At 38.8% G+C, this 17435-nt stretch overlaps 1 protein-coding gene across 1 annotated transcript in view; it reads left to right on the top strand.

Annotated features, from left to right (window-relative positions):
* Positions 1 to 17435, top strand: part of ankrd50 (ankyrin repeat domain 50) — a 34463-nt gene that overhangs the window by 2874 nt on the left and 14154 nt on the right. Inside the window, exon 3 of the mRNA XM_017039453.2 lies at positions 13841 to 14073. Coding sequence (XP_016894942.1) covers positions 13841 to 14073 — 233 coding nt within the window. The remainder of the gene's footprint in view (positions 1 to 13840; positions 14074 to 17435) is intronic.

The raw sequence follows: 17435 nt of genomic DNA, 5'->3' as shown, positions 1-17435 counted from the left end.
TAGACAATGACAGGAAAATGATGAGACAATCATCTGTTATCAAGCCACAGTGTCACCATCTGCAGGTTGTTTCTCAGATTTGCATCATCACTACGTCAATGTCTTCAGTTACTGCTAGAATTTTTTGTGACCTTTCACCTACATTCTGTAATATTATTAAAAAAATGACTTATTGACATAATTAAATTAATGAATTTTTATGTATTTATTTTAGTGAAAACTGCTAAATTTTACACACTACAACAGCCTGTCTATCAATCACTACGTATGAATTTTTTTCTTTGTGTGGCCTTGCTGTTACGATCCAAGGTTTGGTCGGATTTTTGGTTTGGCTGGAAATGTAAAATGCAAAGCCGGCCCCTCCCCCATTTCTTGCCTCTCCACCTCCTGACCCTTCCTCCCTCCCTGTTCTTTATTGTTTTTACTGCTGCTCACACTCAGCACGTAGCTCCGCCTCAGCAGCCCTCCACTTATTTGATGTCATGGTTTTGTTGGTTTTCCCCCCCGGTGTGGCATGCTGGGTGGGACCGTTCCCAGCTTGCCTTCTGATCCATTGAAGGTCAGATATTTTTAAGTTGCAGTCGAGCTCAGGTGGCCATAGACTCATAAGTAAGGAGCTTCGAAGTGTGACTGACTCACTGGTTGACTGGCTTACTGGCTGACCTGAGTGACCAGCACTGCACCAAGATGATGTGAAAATGAAGTACAGTTAAACTTGCCGACTTCCTCTGCCTTTGCCCGGGCATGTAACATGATCATGTGTGGCTGTTATTGTAGAGACGGGCTTTAAAAAGGAGCTCCACGTGAGCCTGTGTGTATGTGGGTTGCTTTGCAGGGCCCACCTTTACAGCAGAGGCCCAGCCGGCTGTGCAACACAAGGCTGGAATGCAACACTGAACACGCACTCGCACACAAACACACACTCACGTTTCTCATCTGGCCATCTGGTGACGCTTATTGCACCATCTCAACATCGCACACTGGTGGAGAAAGAGATGTAGGTCAAACGTTCAGGAAGGTAAATCATTTTTTAAATGCTCACCAGAGTCAACAGCTCACACCGCATCTGTTCCCAAGGAAGTGCACTCTCGTCTTGTCATCTGCTGGTAATCATAGAGCTTGTACCTCAGTTTGACCCTGGCAGATAAAAGGCAGGTTTATCGCGGGGGAGAGCATGCCCAGCAGAGACTTCTGACTTCAGCTCTGCCACACTGGAAATTCAAGGGGTTTCTTGCACAGACTGTCATATTTGCTTCAACTCTCAGTCCTCAGACTCTTACCTTTGCAGGCAACAAAGCTTGCTGTTGCTGAGCTTATCACCACGCTCTTTTTTTGTTTGTCAGGCACAAAAAGCACCTCTGCAAATGCCTTATCGCCATCTCAGGTGTAAAAGCGTCCCAGGCAGTATTGTACACAAATAATCTTAAGGGCTCCCCTGCTGTTCTAGATGATATCAGGTTTCAAGATGCCAGGCTTGTCGTCTGCATCTGGCAGCTACTTTTAAAAACAAAATCCAGGGATGGAACAAAGCAAAGTTTTGTTTTTTCCCCCATTCTGAGATGAATACTTCATATTGATGTTACACATTGGAGCCTGCACCGTACAGTGAAACAAGTTTCCCGACCTGCAACAGCTGTGATTGGAAATGTTAGCTGGTGACTGAATGCATGAAGCCCTGCTAAATTCTTCAACCTAGTCAAAGACAAACAGCTTTGTTTGTTTTTTGTAATCACTAGTGTGTGTTAATACATTCAACTGGTTCAGACATGAGTTTACACCACTCTTTGCAACTTTTACCATTCCCATCTGTACATCCGATTGGACCGAAGGGATTTACAAGGTATTCTTGAGATTTTATAACATTCAATCACCTGTCTTAATCGTCCTTAATGAGTTTTTGTTTTGTTTTTTGCCGTGTATGAAAACAGTGATGTCAATAGTATATTTTAGTAACACATGGACTCAATTCTGTGGGAGAATCCACAACTTTAGAGTTCTAGGGTTCACCACATTCTCTAAAGAAAACTTGAAGAATGAAAAGAATAAAGAATAATGAGGAATAAAAATGACAGTTTTATGCTTGCAGTTTAATTAACTTTTACTTGAACTTTTAAGGTTTATAGAAGTCAGGGCAGCAGAGATTTGCACCAGGCTGACATTTGCGCAGCATTTTTTCTAAATGTTAGCCACTAAGTCAGATCTTGGTGTTTTTATTAAATCCACACAGATGTTTAAAAAAACTTTATTTAAAAAATGTATTGAAATCTAAAAATATGTATATTATCTGGCAGTGAATTTTTTTTACCAGAGTAAGTAGTTACCAGACACTCACCTCCCAAAACATTTTCACTAATCCCTCTTGGGGAATTCCTAAGCCATCCTAACCAATCCCTCCAGCTAGTTTGGCCTTGCCCAAGGTGTCCTTCCAGATAGGCATGTCTTAAACACAGTCTGTGGTGTCTTGATGAAAAGATGCCTGTACTACCAAAATTGTTTCCACTACAATGAACGATTTATTTACAGCGCATGTCACAGTTCCTTACTTTTTCTGTATTTGGTATCTTTATCTTTAATGATTACTTATCGCTCATTAACATAGATGATGTTGAGAACATATATGGCCTGCTTTTTAGCAGGAGATGGCTTAGATATTTTACACAGATTTTACACCAAATACCAATCCTAATGCAACTCCAACATCTTCTGCATAGCAATTGGTAGCACTACCACTGCTCTTCTTTAGCAACATTGGTAGTTTAAGATGTTCTCTACCTGCAGTCTTTTTCATCTTTGTCATTAGAATCTAACATCTTTTCAAAAAAATGTCACCACCAGGAAACTCAATTGTCCATAAAAATCCCAACTTTTTAGGCATAGTAGAACTATCAGATTTCTGTATTTTATTTTAATTATCCTATGCTTAATGCATAATGTAATTGTATTTTTATTATAACTTATTTTAATTTTTATAACAGCTCAGAGTTGTAACATAAGTGAGAGGTTTAAAGGGTGAAGAGGAGAGCAGACAGCACCGTTCTTTGACGTTGCGGAACAGTGTCAGACGTGATGTCATTCAGTCTAATGTACTGCGGTCTGTCTGTGAGGTAGCAGGCAACAAAACAGGGGCCCACTTTCATTTGTGTCAATTTATGCTGAAGTGCAAATGGCTGGATGGTGTTAAAGTCCCTAAAAGAATTCAGGAGGAGAATTCTCACAGCACCACTCCCCCTGTTCAGATGTCAGTGGGCTTGGTGCAGGAGGTAGAGGATGGCATCCTCTACACCCACTTCCTCTCTGTAGGCAAACTGTATTTTGTCCTGGGCATGTTGCACCTTAGGCCGCTCCATAGTCTTCATCAGATGTTATGTGAGTGCCACTGGTCGGACTCTTGTTGTGAACTGCAACATGTACAATGTCTTCCAGATGGTTGGTACTCTCCCTACTCGAAGACTCAGGTTATAGATCCGTTGGACGGGCTGCCGAGTTCAGCAGTGTAGGTCTTAAGTAGCCGTGGACACACTTTGTACGGGTCTGCTGCCTCCCATCCTTATTGTTATACATATCATCATCACAACTTTTTCCAGGTTCACGCTATTGAATGTCTCATCAGCTATTTATCATTGAACCTCACCGGACAGAAATTCAGTTTCCTGTATATCTAAAAGTAATTTGATGCATTGGAAGGAGACACCTGTCAGCGAAGGTCACGAACAGTTCTCCAGATAAAAGCCAGTTTCATCTTTCAGTCTAACTTTCTTCCGCTGTGTGTCTGTGTTGTTTTGAAACACAGACAAATATTCAAACAATGGAGGACATGGACTCTGTAGCTGGGTCAAACCCAATGCCATCACTGCTATCGGAAATTGCTCACTTAGATTCAGAAGCATTATCAAGGACATAATTCCCAGACAAAGCACATTCCTCTGTCCTATTAGCCTCATCAAAGAATGTGTGCGTGCGTTTAAAGTTATACTCTCCTTTTTTGTACAAAAATGCTAGCTTTAAATACGTCGTTTAAGCCCAGTCATGTGTGTCAGAGTAAAGGTAGCAGGGGTTTTTTGTCTTTTCTGCTGACGAGACAAAGCCTTGTAAACCTTTCAGTGGAGGTGCGATCTGCTGTGGGGCTTCACAGTGCTGAGTAAAGTTCCAGCCGGACCAGTTTCTCTCTCTTTCTCTTTGTAAAGGTCACAGACTTCAGATATGATAAATGACTTTGATTTAAAAAAAAAAGTGAACTCACTGAAACTTTTACCTGACGTTTAAAAACACAGATTTCCTGGCAGCAACATCAAACACTGCAACGTGAACCTTCACCTGTGTCTTTCTTGTGAACAGCTGTTGATCATTCAGATAAAAGGGAATATCAAAGCAGTAGTGGGATTAGATTTTGTCTTATAACTTCCTGAAACACAAATAATGTTTTTAGCATGGCAGACGTTTATTGTACTTTTAATAAACTTCTTTGACTTTAGGTAATTTACTCTGCTGATAAAAAGACCAGAAGAAGTTCTGATGAGGTCACAGTCATGACCTCAGTCTGAGAAAGCCACAAATAACGGGACACCAGTGGAAAACAGTAATTGCACTACTGTGTCTGTCGCTTATGTTGAGCCACATTTATGTCTGAGGTTAAACCAACCTCAGCATTTTTTCATGAGTTGGTTAAAGAGCTTTCCCTTTTGTTCTTCTCTATGTCAACTTTGGACTAATGCACCTTTGATGCACGTTCTTCTCAACGGGGGCTAAGAGTTGCTAAATGAGAGCCGGCCCCCTTGTCTTTTATGTGGTGCACGGCTGCGAAAAACTTGCTGCAGATTAGGGCCACATTTTTTAAACAGAAAAAAAAAGTCTCTCAGTGTGACGCATCAACTCCAGTGGAGCAAATGAGGAGAAGTGGCGGCACTGGTGCGGCTGCAGCACTGATGACTCAGCAATCTGAGGTCAGGCTCTGTCTCCACACACCACTGGTGGACGGTGTGTGTGTGCGCGTGTGCCTTTATGAGGTTTTTTTTTTTTTTATGTGTGTGCAGAGGTGCCTACATGCCTCTGTGGGCAGATATAACTCATTCACATTGATGTGTCTCACGAAAGAACCTAATAGAAAAACAGTTTTTTGTCAGCTCATAGAGTAAAAATCTGCTTCATTCAGCTGTAGAACAATACAGACTGTATTTAATTTAATCAGTGTATATAAACAACATTTTCTTGATCACCTGTTTGTGGTCCTATTAATTTAAATGTGGTGACCATTAGATTTGTCTGGTTCCAGAGTTTTAATATTCACATGAGGTTTGAATTAAACACCCATCATATTAAACCATGCTTCCTAAAAAAACACTCTGACCATAAGAGCTCCTCTTTCTTCAACAGCAAAATAAGACATTTCAACAAATATGCTGTTAGCAAGCAAGTTTGAGTCCTCCTGTTTGGACAAACACAACAATAAGGCTTCTTAAAATGTCTTATTTTAGGTTTTGAAGATCTAGATTTACCTGTAATGTACAGTATCACACCATGGTGTTGCATGCAAAGTAAAAATACCTATTTGCCTGCGCAGGAAAAACATAGAGGAATTATTAATTTTGCCAACCTGCTGGATGAATAGCTTATGAATGAAATATAAAATTAATGAAATTACCCTAGTGACATACCATCTAATATTTCCATTTTCAATAAAATGCTGTAAGTGCAAAAATGTACTACCCTTGATGAATTGAATGTCACAAATGATTAATCAAGCATTCACTGTGATTGGTGAATGTAAACATAAAGAACTGCTATGTTCTTACTAGGGCAATTTTAGTGATTTGAATTTGGTAATGAATAAACTTATTAATTAAGTTTACAGAATTAAGTCAACATGACGAAAGCTAATTTGATTTCACACTTTCAATATGACTTACTGGCTGTATGTACAGTATGCATAATATATATAAACTGTTTAACGTGCATATTAATAGTTAGGGCTCAGTGCTTGGCACTAGTTATTTTTCCCTGCTCCACAAGAGTTATAGCTGCAACACATAGTCTCAAAACAAAGTTTTGGACTTCAGGGTCGAAGCGCTTGTGCTTGTTGAAAACCTGAGGAAAGTGTCCTTTTTTTGGTCTGACTAGTCTGACTAGCACACACTGTGTACCCTATAACATAGGGGGAGTGTAGACTTTTTAGAGGACATCCCTGCCTGGAGATGGAGCGGAGAGAAGAGGGAGGGGGTTGAAGAGGATGAAATTTCAGATTCCTTTGACAGCACTAGAAGCCTGGCCAGGAATGCACACCTCATTTGTGTTGGTAAGAGCTTTGGGGATTTGGCATAGTTGTCGGAGGCATGTGTGCTGGCAAGAAAAGGCGATTCATCTGTTAATACTTTTACAAATCATAAATGTTAATGATGATGTCAAAAGCGTGATGTTGGCCGTTGATTCCCATGCTTTAATCAGAATATTGTTTATTCTGTTCAATTTGAAGTTGTTCAAGCAATGGATTGTTTTTCTTGGATGGGCTGCAATGGAACCTGTAAATATTAAGTCAAATTTCTTATTTTCCCTCTTAACGACAACAGAGTCTGTGTCCTTTAGCTGCATACTTATGAATCTTTCATGGATCAAATGCAAAAACTGACATTACAGAATTTTATGTTACAACAAGAACACCATAAGCTTGCTGGTTTGATGCCCATTCTTTCTGTATGGAGTTTGCATGCTGTCCTAGTTGTCTGTTGCTGCTCCCACAGTTCAAACATGTACAGTAGAGATTAGGGATTAATTGGACACTCTAAAGTAAACATAGATATGGCTGTGACTGTGAATGGCTGTTTGTCTCTGTACATGTCTCTGTGATGGACTGGCAAACTGTCCTGCTGGGAGTTCCCCCGGAGACCTGACAAGGATTAGGCAGTCAATGATGAATTATTTAAGTAGTTTGTGAAGTTTCAGTCAAATTCTATTTTTTTCATGGTGATTTTTGTCACCAAAATATTGCCTGACATTTACTGTAAATGCTACATAGCATGGTATATTATCTGACTAAAAACCAAGACTACTCCCACTGTCATAAAAATAACAATGGCTTAAACTTAAAACTTAAAACTTAAACTTGACTTTATTTATCATTTGTGACATAGCACAGCACAGCACACCATGCACAATGAAATTTAACCTCTGCATTTAACCCATCACCAAGTGAACAGTGGGCAGCCATGGTCGGCGCCCGGGGAGCAGTGCTTGAGGACGATGCCATGCTCAGTGCATCTCAGTGGCAACCTGGCATTGTCACCAAAATATTGCCTGACATTTACTGTAAATGCTACATAGCATGGTATATTATCTGACTAAAAACCAAGACTACTCCCACTGTCATAAAAATAACAATGGCTGTGTGTGACCAGTATCATGACTGTAATTAAAATCATCACAGGACTTTCTCGCTCTCAGAAGATCAGCACATAGCAGTTCAAGTTTTGCAATTTTAGGGTCATTATAAAAGGCCAATTATTAAGAGCTGTTATGCAGCCTGTTTGAAATGAATGGCCTTTTTTAAGTATGTTTATGTGTGGGTGTGTGTAAATCTCCTGGATTGTAAACACACATGCTTCTCACATCTGTCCGGGGACGGGATTTATGACCCGGACATTGTCTGTCAGACAGCTGGAGGCGTTTGTCTGCTTGATATATCAAATCTGATGCAAATCCATTAAGCCCTTATAAAATTATTTCATTGTCCTGCATGTTGAAGGTACTGCAGAACTGAGCAGTTCAAGTAGTTGCAACACCATTCAAGTTTCTTCACTAATGTGTGTTAGATCATTATGAGGTAATCTGCTTATGGCTGATTGCAGAAAACTCCTCCATTGACATCACAGACTTGAAGTTTTAAAAGGTTTGGGAGTGTCAGCTGCTACAAAAGTCCTTCATGAGTGCCAGTTATCAAACATTGTGCAACTACAAAACAAAGTAAAATTTTCTCTCTGTGTGAATTTGATGGTGTGCAATATGTGATATTATGTGCAATAATCTCACTGTTTCGTTAGAAACGTGAAGTCAGAGTTTTAAAACAATTTCTTTCTAGAAATCAGGAAGTTGTTCAAACATATTAAAAATGTTGTTTTTGAACAAAAAAAGGATGAAGATTTCTGTGTTTTCACAGAGTAACTAACTCAATGCTGCACCGTTGGCATCCAGAGAGGCTTATTTATCTAATGAGAGGCTTTCAGCCCAAATTAATGTAAATACAAGTTACGTAACTATGACTATACTCCTGGTGGGTTGGAACTGAAATGTTTGCATTTAAGGAAAATAGTTGAAAAAATGAAAATATTTCATGCATAACTGAGCTGCTGAAATGGGAAAATCTACAGATTTAAGAGGCGATAACAAAAGCATTATGTGCAGGATCTAAAAAAAGAGAAAACACATTTATAGTACCAGTATCTGCCTCCTCTCCTGTTCTGCTCATCAGAGTGATTACTTTGAAGGAGGTGATTGTGTTACTGTTGTGCATAACGTAGAAGTCACATAACTGCATGTGAGCGGAACTTTGGATGAGCTGGTGTCTGACTCAGCTGCTGTCTAGTCCTCAGGCTCTAAGCTTTTCTGTCATTCAGAAGATGCTGATCAGGCTTCCTACAAATTGACCTGATGCTAAAAGAAAAGATGGAGGCTGCTGTAATGTAAAGGCCCCTGATTTGTACATGTAATAAAAGCCAAAAGTGTTGTCAGTATGGGTTTGTGTGACTCTTTGTTTTCCCTGTATAAGTGATTCGGAGCTGAATTCACCAATTGGGTATTTTTCCATTAATGGGACAGTGCTTATTTAGTACACATTAGGTTTTGCCGCTCGTCTTTATATATAAAAAAGGTGTGGAAATTTGTGCAGTTCTAGCTCAGCACTTGTCACTGCCCTCTCACTTCGGACGTCTTCACTAAACGCCACGCTCAAACTTTATCGTTACACATTGTGGAGAAAGCTGCTACTGCCATAGTCACCAAAACAGCATGACAGATGGTGGGTGCATAACATTCACTCCCTCCCCACCCACCCAAATTATATTTGTCTCAAATACCAATGGAAATTTATTGGGGTGTACATTGAAGTCATAGAAGAGACAAACAGCAGGAAAAAACCTTTAAACCATCTGTATGGCTCACTTACTTTAAATTTTGTGTCTCAGGTTTAGGCTCCAAACTAAATCAGCTTATCCTGGGCTTATTTTCTCTCCATGCTTTGCATCCCGTGGCGTTTCTTTGTTTGCGTCCCTTGTCTTCTTGATTCCTTGACAGCTCGAAAGTAGCAGGATTGTGCGAGAACAAAGGGTCTTTGTTTTGCCCACTTGCTTTTGCTGTGGATTTGATTGTCTCTGTGGGCAGCGCGGCCTCAGTCACAACCATTCACACCCACCCTCGCTCCCAGTCACCCCTGTGGATGGACATTCCTTTTGGCAGGGCTCCCAGATGGCACAGCAGGTTCTCTTTGGGCTGTGGCCTTCAGAAGCTGTGATTGACTGCGTATGCAAAAGGCTGAGCAACGTCTCGACGGTGCATGAAGGTTGGAGAGCTTTAAAAATGGTTTTGTTTCTCACTGCTGCTCCAAGCAGCTTAGGTAATGCCATGAATTCAAGATTCAAGAAGTTGAAGATTGTGGAGACTGGAAAATACAATTAGCTACACTGGTTAATATCTACAGTCCATGGGGACTTTGTGTACTACTGAAATGACCAGTGGGTTTTGCTGATGGTTCTTGGTCTATTGGATAAGGAAGACAATATAGAGGAGTTTCACAGGCACTACCAGCTGATGAACTCACTGACAAAGATGCTATATGAATACTAGGCTGTTCAGCCATAGCAATGATAATATTTCTCGTTTAACTATTACACATATATTTGGACCTCATATTTGGTCAACGTTTAGGAATGAATTCACTCCTCCCTTTGTGTCAACTGGTAGATACCATCAGTTGAACACAAGGGGAGTGCTGATGTATCAGGGGCAATTAAAATAAAAAAATATATAAATATATATAGATATCTATTGTGTGTAGTAGTGACCATACACTATAAGAATTTAACCATATTGTGCACCACAGATGTATTTAATCAATTTGTATTATAGCGTGCGTGTATTTCCAAAAATTCTACTGCTTTTTTTTTATTGTGTGTGCATTAATTTAACCTTGTAGCGGTTACAGCTACATGATTGATTTTTGGATCACAGCGTGATCTGTCAAAACGTGTATGTGTATTTTACAATGTTTCCTAGAAGGAATCATTATCTCATGATAATAATCATTATCGTTATATCCGCTAGCACTGCCGCAAATAAGGTCAGAGCTAATGTTGCGTTAAATTATCTCAAAATGCATCCTAATGAGATTATAACTTCTTATTGGAGTTTTCACAGCAGATCACTTGATAAAGACTTCAGCCCTTGGCACAGCTTTACTTGTATACATCATTGTAGTTTTAGAACACTGGTGTATGCATCATAACTTTAATAATTATCTTTTCAAACTGAGGTCATTCAATTTATTGGTGGTGTTTTTACTGATATATATATATATATATAATATAATGCTCTATATTTCTCATTATAAGTTAATTCCCCTATGGTCATTATTTAGTACATGTCTCAATCAGATTACTCAGACAGGAACTAGAAAATGACCTGCCGTGTCAGTGAACTGGATTTAGTGATCAATATCTATTGTTAATACAATTATTTCTTAGGTAAGAAAGGTTAGAAAATAAAAATCTATTAACATTTTTACTTATTGACTTTTTATTTAGTCAGTTTCTAGGTCAATATATTATGCTTTATCCATTTACTCTTCCAGGTTTTTTTTTTTTTTTACAATTTTATATCATAGGTGTATTTGCTTTTTGCTTTGCTTATGCTTATGCAGTCAACACCTTGATTTCAAAATGTATAAAATCCTAGACAGTGATTTGCAGGGATATTTTAAATCTTAGTAATACTTTAGTTTGTATTAAATGATGTACGATCCACAAGAACAACTGAAATGTTTCCTAGATTAAATGATGCAATAATAATTACGTTTGTCCCGCCAGATCTCAATCAATTATTATTTAATGGAAGTCTTAGTTGACCCTACAGTATGTTTACATTTTCGAATTGAACCCCCTCTATAAGAACCTGTTTGATTTCCCTTGTGTAGGTCATCGTCATTAGGCCATTCTTAAGTTGTAAACCAACTTCCTCTAAAAGCACAACATCTTCACCCCAGCAACTGCTGCCATGTTTAAGGATAATGAGCTGGGGTTAAAATGTAAGCTCTAAGTGGAAGGTGCTCAAAAAGAGAATGGTTTTTGAAGCCACGGGGTTAGTGACAGGCTGTTGAGCATCCAGGGGAGGCCTCATTAAAACAGTATTTTCTTGTTTTATGACAAAGCTTACAAGCAGTGTCAGCCCCATTAAAGAAAAGTGGTAGTTAAAGAGAATGTCTCATCAGCCGGAAGGTGACTGATTTTTATCTGCATGACAGCTATGCATAAAATAATCCTCAGATCTCCCAGAAGCTTTCTTCAGTGAGTTAAATTTTCACGTCTATTAATTGATTTGTTCAGACCCCCTTAAAATATTTAATTAACCTAGACCATGATTAAAATGTCAAAAATATGAAATTGTCAGATCCTTTACCACGGCCAATTGAGCTGGAAGTAATATAATGAGTCTGGGGAAATTAAATTTTCACCAACGTACGCCTCACTTCTTTAAATCGTCAGCGCCAGTTAAAAGTTTATCAAAAGACCTGCCACTACAAACAGGGAATAACATTTTTTAAAAAGTGCCATTGATGACTACTGTGTTTTGATAGCCGATTGGATAGAGCAGCATCACCCCAACCAAGCTTTATAGTCTCTAGTATGAATGCATTTAAGTAAACTAATTTCTCAGGTTGCTCTCAGTGCTGGCTATTTAGCTATAAACATCTAAAACAAGATGAATTACAAATGACAACTAGGTTGAAAAACAAGTCAGGCACCGACTGATACTTTACTGAACTCTACAACATATAAAGCTAGTACTTATATTGTCAGTCGGTGCCTTAGCCATAGTCATATTATGTTGTGTATTTTTATCCTTAAATGCAATTTAAAAATAATGCTCATGTCCTAATGTTGGTGCTAGAACCAAGGTATTAGTGAGTCCATGACAATTCTCACAAAACCTGATACTGCTTTGACCTAAATGATCTGCTGCTCTTAGTACCATCCCCCTTCACCCTCAGAACTTATGCTCAACTGCCTACTTTACCACCTCACCACCCCTGCTCTGAAAAATTGTTCGCTCCTGTCATCTACAGTCGGCCCTCGTAATGATGCAGTGAAGATCTCACAGAGAGACATATCCGCTCCTACGCTCTCTCTGTTCTGATGAAGTGAGATTTGTATGGCTGAAAAAAGTCACTCAAAGTGACTTTGGCACAGTGACTGTTGTCTTTGTAGTGGCACTGTTGCATCAAATGAGACAAACTAGTGCGAACAGATGCATCGTGGAGTAAAAGTTGCGCCAAGCGGGGGAGGACAACAATAGAACCATTATTATTATGACTGTACACTAGAAAATTGACATCATCACTAATATTACAGTATATTAGAACTGTGTAGGAAGTACAAAATGATCTGGTATTAGAGCTGAAAGACCTTTATAGTACAGCCCTAAATATTCAAACTATACTGACTGTCTTCATGTACACTGTTATTCTATGACAGACTGTTATGTCTGCATCGAAACAGACATCGCAAATTGTCCATTTATTCTTCTTCAGAGTAGAGGTTTTTATAACATTATATTTACCAACAATACAGCCTTTTAAAACATTTAAAAATTATATTCACTCATTATCCATTCATTATCTAACACTTATTTATTTGAGAAACTTTTAGAATGGTATAGGATTAAAGAGATAATAAAATATTCTTTTCTGGTGATTTAAAAAAAAATACAACTTTGTTTCTATTATTAATTTAGAGACCATAACCTAATACTACCAAAATGGTGGAAGTAAATGAACAGTTTTTATTATCTCCCTATGTGATTCTTAGAACTAATCTTGTTTTCATTATTTCCATAACCTAGGTTCTGCAGCATCATTGTAGCATCGTTTCTTTTGCTTTGGTTGAGAAAGAGGAAGCATGTGCAATATTTCAGGTTTTGGCAGCGCAGTCATTTCGAGTATTTGTTATCGTATCAGTCTGGGTCTTGACCTCATCTCCAACAGACCTTTGGAATTTTTAAGTAAAATTCCTATGAGAATATTTTAAAACAAGGATCATGTTTATCTGGTAGAGACTACAGTCTGATTGTGACTCACATCTACATTCATCCTAAAATGTCAAAATCTAACATAATTTAATAATCTAGTGACTGTACCTTTAATCTTTTCATGGTTTATTTTGAGGTTCAACCAGTTTTTGGCAATTCAAAATGCTGTTTCCATATGCATTGCTGATTATTTTAGATTTTTTTGCACCAAGAATTTGTGATCTGGATGTGCAGGCAAATCGTTGCTCATTGTTCATAATATGAAGAGTTAAAACTAAAAGAAATTGTACCAGTCATTGTTGAGTTTCTTGAATTTTTTACTGTAACTCTCAGCATTTCAAAAACATATTTCTTTATTTTCTAATAGTAAGTGAATCATTACAAATATGTAAAGATAATTCCTTAATTTCCTGAAGGGAAATCCCGAGGGATTCATAAAGTTCTATCTATCTATTAATGGGAAAATACACATTAAATTAATTCAAGCAGACATGGTGTTTTTCAGGCACTTTACAGGAAAAGAAGTGTCACCAAACTTTCTTTTCTCTTTTCTCCTCAGATGTGTCCTCCTGCCACTCCTCAGCATAAAGCCTCCTCAGCAGTCCCTCTTTCTTCTCGTGGACTCCATCGACGAAGGCTGTCAGCTGGGTGAGGCGGAGCAGCGATCTTCCCTCGCCTCCCCCAGGACCATTGCTGAACTCCTGGCCAGTCATCATGAGTTTCTGCCTCCCTGGCTGCTGCTCATCTGCTCTGCCAGACGACAGAACAAGGCTATCACCAAACTGTTTACAGGTAAAGATGTTGGCTTTGAACAGAATGTTAATTCATACCTGAATATTTAACTTGACAACTGTGCACTTCATGTGTGCCGTCACGGACAGGAAACTATTTTCTAGTGTTACGATACATTTACCCGGAATGTGCAGTTCGGGCGGTTGTTTTGTTTTCTTTACCACCGTGGAGTTTGCCCAGAGAAATCAGGGTCACTGCCTCAGACCTCTGTGAGAGTTAGACTACTTCCCTGATGGCCTGTGACACTGTACCATACTGGGTGCTATTATCTCTCTGTCAGGCCAAGCAGCCCACACTGTGGTGATGAGCTGGCATAACATTCATCAAGAACCTGTCTGCGTGGGAGGAAGTCTCCGCTGCAGGCTCTCTTTCTCTCTGCTGTGTGTATTTTCTCTACCTTTGCAAACAAAAACCACACTGAGTGTGGAAGCTTCTCTCCCTACCTGCTCTCTTTTTTTTGTTAAAACATTCAGAATATTTCAGCAGTCCCACAAGTGATTGCTGCCTTACTTTCTATTAATATAATGAAAAAATCTCCCCCACCCATTTTTTACTTTATTATTATTAGTGTACTGCAATATCAAAAACTTTATTTTTAATTTTTTTTTTTTTACCAAATTGAGGAAGTTGCAGTTGCTTAAAAAGGCGCCTCTGATCTTCCATTGGCTTCTGTGGTGTTGCATGTGTTGGCATGGTGTGATGCAGTGAGAAAAGTGCTGTTTTGTTTAGTCAAACACAATTATGCAAGTGCAAACTTGTAACGTTCTGTTGGGGAGTGCTGGGACATTTGAAAATGATGCTAAGTTAAAATATTCCTCAAAAATATTGCTTTGGCGACAGTTTCATTGCTGTGATGGTCTACGGAATTGTAGAAGTTAGGTAGCACAGTTGATTGTCAGGATTAAGAATAGAGAAACTGACTGAAGAATTTTGTATTTACATACAGTACATGTGTAAGTGTACTATTTAATGCAATAAACACAGATTGTGGCATTTTCTGCAGTTTTATTGACATTTAATGAGCAATGAACAGCTGAAAGACAAAAGTGATGTCCGTGTGAAGCCATTTAGGTTCATTTGAAGCTAATGAACCAGTCGCCAATAGCCGGGCTTTTAGTCCTGACCCATATTTTATGATCAACTTCAACTGTGTATTGATTAGGAATAATTTAATGGTGTCTCCATTTTCAGAGCCATTATCACCCAAGTGGTAAAGTAAAGTAAATGAGGGAAAAAAATAGACCAATAAGTTATAGCGGTGGCAGACAGGAGGTGGACCTGAGGTTTAGGACCCATCCAAAACGTATAATGTTTTGATCTTCATGCAAAACATTATGGGTGTTTTATGATTTGACTTTATGGCTGGATGGAAGTGTACAAAATACAAACTCTCTATTCTCAAGGACAAGAAGATTTCTACTTTTTTTTTCTACACAGCACAGCAATATGGGCTACATAATATTTTCTGCTATGTCCCGGGCATGTTTTTAAATCAGTTGGTTTTATCTGAAGAGCATGTGAAGTCATTGGACATAAGCTTGGATGCACTACACATTTAAATGCTAATAAGAATGATTTTTTTGTTGTTGTTTGTGTAGCATCACTAGATGTGGCTTTGCTGGTTCACTGCTTCCCTCTCATATTTTTTTCACCCGACAGCTTGTTGTTTTCTTTCATGTATACGTTAGATACATATTCCAAAGGAATTTCATCTTGGAACAATTTGATAAACAGCTGTCATCATCTTCCTTTCCATTCTTTTCCCATTCTCTCAATTGCTTTGCTATTTCACTGGCTCTTTGGTGGTGGCCAAGCTTTTGTCAGGTGTTATTCTTACTGCCTGGCAATTTGATTTTCAAAGAACAACCACCTATTCAACATGGGCACAGAACCAAACTGGCACATCAGATGTGGTGACCTCATTTGAAAACAGTGAAGGGCATATGTGATTTTTTTTTACAAAAGAAAATAAAGGCTGTTCTAGTTGTAAAGCCTGGCGTTTCATCCCATTGAGTTTGCGCATTGAGTTGTCGCTGCAGACGCACAATAAATCTCCAGCAGTTTTGTTATCCTTGTGCTTTTAGTGGTATCTTTGTTTTGTCTAGGTGCAGTCTTCCGATTTCGGAAATGTTTCTGCAACACTGCCTGCCTTTTTCCCCCTTTTCCTTAAACACAGACAAATGCAGACCTGCCCTCAAACACATTTACCCACCTAACTGTGTCCTCGATAAACAAGTACATCAGTGTGAATGCTACTTATTCATACAGCACTGGCCTTAAAATAGACCAAAGGCCTGCGCAGTATTAAATTGAGGCCAAGGGCCTCCTAAATATATGCTTCATATTGTTTACGAGTCAGTAATGGCAGTAACCTGCTAATACTTTCCAAATCCATGCTCTGTGCACAGTTGTGATTTTGAAGTGGCCTGGTCCCTGTGAGTTGGCGGTTGTGTGGGTTTTCTTCTCCATATACCAATCTGTTCTGATGGGAAGTTTGCGGTCGTGGGAATGTTTTGTCGATAAAGTTAGAGAAGTGACCTTTAACCACATGGTCATAGTGGGAAATAAAAGTATGTGTCGTCCACTTTTTTTTTTCTTTTGTAACTGATTCAAAAAAGCCCTTTGAATTCCTCTGTCCTTGCTTAACTGTTATTCCGTGTGTCTGTCTCAGAGTGGAATGTGCTCTGGGAAGTTTTCAACACCTCTGAGACCAAGCAGGAAGAAGGAGCCATTCTGCAGCAGAATGCCTCACTCACATCCGCTCGGCTAATGCCTTCCAAACAAAGACTGTTCTGTTGGTGAGAGGGAGAACATGAAATTTGCTGATTTCTGTTTTCTCTTCTGCTGACAGGCACTTTATGATAACTCACTTATTATTAAGCTTTGGACTTGAAAGGTTTAAGGGTTTTTGTCCTGGGATGTACTAAATGGGCACCAACTGTAAAGACGTGATTTGAATCCACTCTGTACGAGAACTGCTTGTTTATGTTCGAGGTGACAGCAGATTACTCCACTTTTTTCTGCTGTGCTACTGTAATTCCATGATAGGGTAGTGGCGTGGAAACACTTAGGCAGTGATTTTGGTTGTGATTTCTGGTAGGATCTGTGCCAAAATGACTGGATGTAGATATTACACATTTAAATTCTAACACCTTACAGATTTCTTACCTGTGCATAGAGCTACAATTAAATAAACTGTATATAATATAATATGTTTATGTGGATACATTACTTGGCATTCTTTACTCCATAAACTTTGTGGCAATAACTAGGTTCCAGTTCAAGTCTCTTTTTAATGCCCTATTTCGACGCAATGTGATTTTAGTAAATAAAATGTAAAAAATGTTTTTATTTAATTCTTT

Source organism: Cynoglossus semilaevis, chromosome 15 (genome assembly GCF_000523025.1).
Source record: "Cynoglossus semilaevis isolate Cse_v1.0 chromosome 15, Cse_v1.0, whole genome shotgun sequence".
In the NCBI taxonomy this organism is placed as follows: Eukaryota; Metazoa; Chordata; class Actinopteri; order Pleuronectiformes; family Cynoglossidae; genus Cynoglossus; species Cynoglossus semilaevis.
Note: the sequence above shows the minus strand (reverse complement) of the source record. Positions and strands in the feature narration are given on the sequence as shown.